This window comes from Apium graveolens, chromosome 4 (assembly GCF_009905375.1).
Source record: "Apium graveolens cultivar Ventura chromosome 4, ASM990537v1, whole genome shotgun sequence".
Taxonomy (NCBI): Eukaryota; Viridiplantae; Streptophyta; class Magnoliopsida; order Apiales; family Apiaceae; genus Apium; species Apium graveolens.
The window spans coordinates 174,442,996-174,449,395 of NC_133650.1; the positions used below are offsets into that span (position 1 = coordinate 174,442,996).

The window sequence follows — 6,400 nt, forward strand, 5'->3', positions numbered from 1 at the left end:
AGTATGTACCGATCTTTGCGGATCATTAATTACCAGTTAGTAATCCTATGACCAGGAACTATTTAAGTTTAGAGTTATCATCTTTTTAGGTCTCACTATTATGATCTCATCATAATCCATAAAAAGCTTTACTCTAAACTATGGTATATCTTATTTAAACACTTAAATAGATAAAGCCCGTAATAAAAACAAAACAAGTCTTTATTAATATCAATAAAATCAAAACAGATTACATAAAAGTTATTCCTAAATCCTAATACATGATTGGACTTAGGACATATTCCTTTCAGAAATTACTGATGAAGATGCTGATCTTGCTCTGACTTCAAGAAAAGTTTTTAAGACAACCTCTGACATGGCTCAAGTTGTTCAGAGTCAAGAGATAGTTAGTTTTGATAAATCAAAGACACTCCTACCAGGATTAACTAAAGCCAAACAGACTCAGCCTTTGAAGACTGCTGCAAGTGGTTTTGAAGCAAGAGTGGTTACTGGAAAGGAAGTAAAAGATAAAACTGGATTGGGAAGTGCTAATGAAAGAAGAATATAGAACACTACCAATGATCCAGCTTCCTTAAGTGAACCAGGTATTGGAGCAACTCCTGAGAGATTGAATCAACTGGAATCTGTACAAATGGTTTACCATACCTACTTGAAAGAACACATTTTGTTGTACTTCATGACAGATGGTAGGGTTTATCATATAAGGGAAAATGCCATTCCACTGAAGTATTTTGAAGAACTGGAGTATGTATTATTCTTACTTCAAGTGAATGACAGAATAACAGAAAGTGTTGCAAACTATTTGAAGAATCAGATTCAGAGACAGAAAAGGCTTTATTCTGTTAAGTTTGACATCACAAATCTTCCAAAATACAGAGATCATAAGGGTGATATAGTTGAGATGAAGCTCAACACTGCCAAGATTATAACTACCTTTCTGGATTACAGGGCTGTGGAATTCAATCTTGAGTCTGATAAGGCATATTTGATCAGACTGGATCAGGACATAAGGAAAGCTAAAATTAATGATCTCAGGGCTGCAATCTTTCAAACTGGTGAAGATTCTGCAGAACTTAAAGATGCTAAAAGGAGGATGATTGATGAACTCAGATATGCTGAGAGATGTTTGTTGAAGAACTATCTCAGAACAACTCCTGACATCAGAGAGATCAGAAGATGAAGCCAAGTCAAGATCTATAACTGCTTAAATTCTGATATGAATACAGACTAAAGCTGTTATTAGAAGTTAAAGATTGGTAAAGCTTTAAGGACTGTAAGTTGTAGTTATCTAGTCAAATTTTCATGTATTTGTACTTAATGTTTTTGACATCATCAAATATCTGTTAAACTTGTATATTATGCTAATTTACAAGTTGGGGGAGATTGTTAGATATATTTGATAATGTCATGGCTAATGTGATTTATGTTTAGTTTTTCAGATCTTACTTAAACAGGATAAATCAGTACTTATTGGAAGTCAGGACTTAAGGATATCAGTATTTATATTATCAGGAGATAATCATCAGAAGATGGATATCAGAACTTAAGTACTGAAGGACGTTCAGATAAGGAAGTCAGCTGGTTAAAGGGAAGAAGATCGAGACAAACATAAGAAGAGATATGTATGAAGAAGGAATTCTATGAAGAATAGAATACTTGGAAAAAAGATATCTGATTGATATATTTTAGGAAGCAGAATTATATTCCATATCAATTAGCGATTATCTTGTAACTGTGTAGTATATAAACACAGACATAGGGTTTACACTATAAGTGTTATCACAATCGAGAAGATTAATTAATTGTAACTCTAGCAGCTCTCGTGATATTTGTTCATCACCGAGAGAGAACAGTTCCATACTGTAACAGAGTTTATTATTTCAATAAAGTTTGTTTTCTGTTACTTGAGTTATTAAAGTTTGATTTGATTGTACTATATACTGTATTCACCTCCTCTACAGTGTGTATGTGACCTAACATTTATATTTCTTTAAATTAATTTTTATTATTATGTATTACTTAGTCCCATATGAATTAATTTGTAATTAAAATATAGTATTGCTTTCCACTAATATTATATGTTTCATAAAATATAAATTGCATAAATTCATAAAATATATTTTTAATCCCCTAGTACTAATATATTATGTTATCAAAATAATATATTTTTTTCTTAATTTTTCAGAACTTAAAATATATTGCAGAAATTCATAAATTTCATCATATATAATATTATTTCACCAATTTAATTTTGGTAATTGCTTATGTATTTCATTAAACTTTGAAATTCCAATAATTAAATTAATTATTTCTGCAATTTTTGTGGATTGGATTTCAATAATATTGCATTTTTGTTGAACATTTCGAGAACCTTATCTTCTAACGAAAAAGTAGATTTCAATAATGTTGCAGATATGGTATCCTATCCGAAATCTTAAGTAGATAGTATGAATAATTCAATCTTATTTGGAACCTGTGGTATCAGATTTCTCTTTGCAGGAGTTATTGACACAATCAAGATTCCACAATAATACTCGTCTTCTATTTATACATGTCATAATGCAATGCACCTCTTCAACACATACTTACTTGCAAATTTTCTAAAAGTTTAGCGAATACTTGTTGCAATTATATAAGGGTATGTCGTCCTTACAATTATGTGTATGTTTACATACGTATATATATATATATACATTTTCTTCACTTCTATTTCTTAATTGTTAATGTTTTATGTTCTGCAGGTAAATGGAAGGGCATGTGAATGTCAAATTTTTTTGGGGTGGAGTGGTTATTCGAGAAGGTACTAATATCAACTACTCTATAGATCCCAAAAAAATGATGTTTGTTAGGTTTGGTACCACTTTTAATGAGCTTAAACGTCTTGTCTACAATTTAATGAATATTAGATCGTATCAATTGAATTTGAAGTATCCTTACCATGGTCAATACAACCTAATTGAAGGTTTTTATCAAATGGATATATTATGTGATGATGATGTTACACGCATGTTAAATGTCCCTGCCATGTTACTGAACGTTCAAGGAGATGTTTCTTTGTTCATCGAAACAGAGGAAATTACTGTTGATGACCCGTACTCATTCCAACTTAATTTAGGGTCACAACCAACACACATAACATATGACAGTAATATCAACCGAGGCTGGTCAGATCTACTTTTCCAAGGTGGAGAGTATAGAGCCGAACCTACTGAAAAAGGTGGAAGATATGAAGGGGGCAGTAGTCAACATGATGGAGGGTATGGTGGGGGGCTAGTCAATATGATGGAGGGTATGGAGGGGGGACCAGTCAATATGATGGAGGGTATGGTAGGGGGAGTAGTCAATATGGTGGAGGGTATGGTGGGGGAGTAGTAAATATGGTCGAGGGTATGGTGGGGGGGAGTAGTCAATATAGTGGAAGGTATGGTTGGGAGACTAGTCATTATGGTGGAGGGTATGGAAGGGGGACTAGTTAATATGGTAGAGGGTATGAAGGGGGGACTAGTCAGCATGGTGGAGGGTTTGGAGGGGAGAGTACTCAATATGGTGGAGGGTATGAAGGGGGAGTAGTTATGAAAATGATGAAGGTAATGGTGGAGGTAATGTAGATATGGCATTTTCACAACCCAAGAACATGGTGGGAAGAGGTTCAGGTAAGCGCTTAGCACTCGTGGCGGATGAAGCTTTATCCAGTTCATCTAGTGAGGAGCATTTCCACCTGCATGATGATGATGGCGAAGAATCTTCTAGACAGTGATGGAAATGAAGGGCATTTCGAGAGGAACGAAGAAATTTCCAGCATATTTCCTGTAGTTGGGGAAGAGCAACATGTTCCAAGGGTTCCATGGTTTCGCACAGAGCAATATATTCCGCCAATTATAGATAACCCTAATGATATATATGATGATGAAGACCTCGATCAGGGGGACCTGCGTGAAGGAATTTGTTATCGTGACAAAGCCACCCTCTTATTGGCAGTGAAGCGTGCTCATATTTCCACTGATCGTACATATAAAACTACAAAGAGTAACAAAGAATAGCTCATTGTATAGTGTCGGGCGGAGGGCTGTAACTGGAGGATGCAAGCTGCTTTCATGCATAATTCTGGCTACTGGAGGATAAATGTGAATAGAGAGGAACACAGATGCATGGTTGATCAGCCGTTGTAAGATCACAAGAAGTTACCTGCAAGGATGATTTCACAGATTGTGAAACCACTCGTAAGCAATCTTACATATATAACTATTCAACTTCACTACATATTTGGTAAGGAAATATTTTGACTTTTACTGTGATATGTGAAACAGGTAATAGATACACCAGAAATCCCCATTAAAACCATTATCCCGCTTATCAACAACGAGCACAACCATATAGTGGGGTACAAGAAAGTGCGAAGAGGCAAGAAAATAGCCATTGAGGAAGTCTATGGAAGTTGGACTACAACATACCAATCTCTTCCCATGTTTCTTGCAACCATCATGTAGAAAAATCCTGGAACCATTGCTGAGATCGATGTCGTGCCTCATTCTGAGGAACAGGGCACGTCTGTATACAAGCGAATCGTTTGGTGTTTGAAGGCAATGATGGACGGGTGGCAACATGCACGTCCTGTGATTTCAATAGACGGAACTTTCTTGAAGGGAAGATATAGGGGCAAGCTGCTTATTTCTATAGGTGTAGATTCGAACAACCACCCTTTCCCTCTTTGCTATGGCTTGGTTGATGAGGAGACGTACAAAAACTGGTCTTGGTTTCTGCAACATATTCGGAGACATGTTTGTCACCAAAAGGCCGGCGTGTGCATCAACTCTGATTGTGCAACCAGTATTATCTCCGCAATACGAGACCCTCAAAGTGGATTTGCTGAGCAATTAGGAATCTGTATGTTCTATCTACTCCGTTTCAGAAGCAACTTTTGCCATCAACACCCTGGTGGTGAACTTAAAAAATTGATGTGGAAAGTCGGAACAACAACGCAAGTCTTGAAACATGACGCATACATGGAAAGGATTGATAAAATTTCACCACCCGCCCTGGACTATCTTTCCAGAATACCCGTGGAGAGGTGGACACTTTCTCACGACAATGGTGTTCGCTATGGTCAAACAACCACAAACATGTTTGAGGGTTTCAACGACAACATAAGAAGGGCTCGTCTCCTTCCGGTAACAGCAATGATGGAGTACCTCTTCTACAAGGCAGTCACAATTATTGACACACATCGAAATATAGTGGATGACGGTCTTCAACAGGGTCAACAGTTATGTGCGTGTTCAGCCGCCATGTTAGCTAAAATTCAAAGAAAGGCAACATGACATACGGTTATTACTTTTCACCGTGCACGTGGGATCTTGAAAATAGTTACACATCAATACACAACTCCTAAGGGAAGGGTAAAGGGAGGTAAAACCCAGGTCGTCAACCTCAATGATCGTACGTGCATGTATGGAAAATGGGCGACCCATCATATGATGTGCTCTCACGTAATGGATGGTTGTATAAGACATGGATTGAGTTGGGATCATTTCATTAAAAATTTCCATAAGAACCAGACAATGGAGAACTTGTACCAGCCACTAATTTATCTGTTGCAACCAACTGAATACTGGAACTACGAAATACCCCTACCTTGGCAGGGCTATGAAAAGTTAGTGGCGGATGAGTTATTGAAAAAACTTAAGAAAAAACATGGAGATAAGGGCCAATCGGTGCGGATCCGAACGGAGATTGATGGTCCGCGGTTAGGTTAAAAATGTAGTGTATGCAACCAAGAAGGTCACACCAAACGTAACAAGAAATGCCCATGACGCCCATACTTAACAACGTGAACTTCTACTTGCTCGTTTCTTAGCATTATTACATTTTCTTGCCTTACGTTTCACCAATTATCTTTCACTTTACATGTTGTAGTACACTATCATTTGTATAATCTAAGTATTCTATCATGCTATTTTTAACATTACATGCAAAAGTTGGTTTATTGTGCTGTACTTTCGTCATCACAAAACCATTAGCTCGAAAAATAACACTAGGAGTGTAAATCATTTCTCTTCAATTCATATATAACATCAACTTCCGAATAACATCCTATTCAGATAATAAAGAAATATGAAAAGCCACTTCATTTTATCTATTGTTTACTATAAAGTAATTATTGCACTATCAAATAAAAAAATTATTATATGTCATAACTAAAGTCGAAGGTTCTGTAACATTCACGTGCTACTTGATTTTCATACTGCTCAGAAACACATATACAGTTTCTATAACTTTTGCTTCATTTGACAATAATAATCATTTACTTTATTGCATACTGAATCTGGCTACCTAGCAGTGACATTCTCTTCCAAATTTTGGTGCATTTGATAAGACTACTCATTTACTTTGTTGCTTACTA

At 36.2% G+C, this 6,400-nt stretch overlaps 1 protein-coding gene across 1 annotated transcript; it reads left to right on the plus strand.

Moving 5' to 3' along the window:
* The first annotated feature begins 4,193 nt into the window (after positions 1–4,193).
* Positions 4,194–5,318, plus strand: LOC141719173 (uncharacterized). Its single transcript, XM_074521554.1, has 3 exons — positions 4,194–4,220; positions 4,308–4,391; positions 4,488–5,318. Exons 1-3 carry the CDS (start codon positions 4,194–4,196, stop codon positions 5,316–5,318), a joined length of 942 nt encoding a protein of 313 aa, XP_074377655.1.
* The last annotated feature ends 1,082 nt before the right edge of the window (positions 5,319–6,400 follow it).

Coding starts and splice junctions, on each gene's coding strand:
- LOC141719173 (XM_074521554.1), top strand. CDS start 4,194: ATGATTTCACAGATTGTGAAACCACTC. Junction 4,221..4,307: donor CACAGATTGTGAAACCACTC/GTAAGCAATCTT, acceptor TATGTGAAACAG/GTAATAGATACACCAGAAAT. Junction 4,392..4,487: donor ATATAGTGGGGTACAAGAAA/GTGCGAAGAGGC, acceptor ACCATCATGTAG/AAAAATCCTGGAACCATTGC.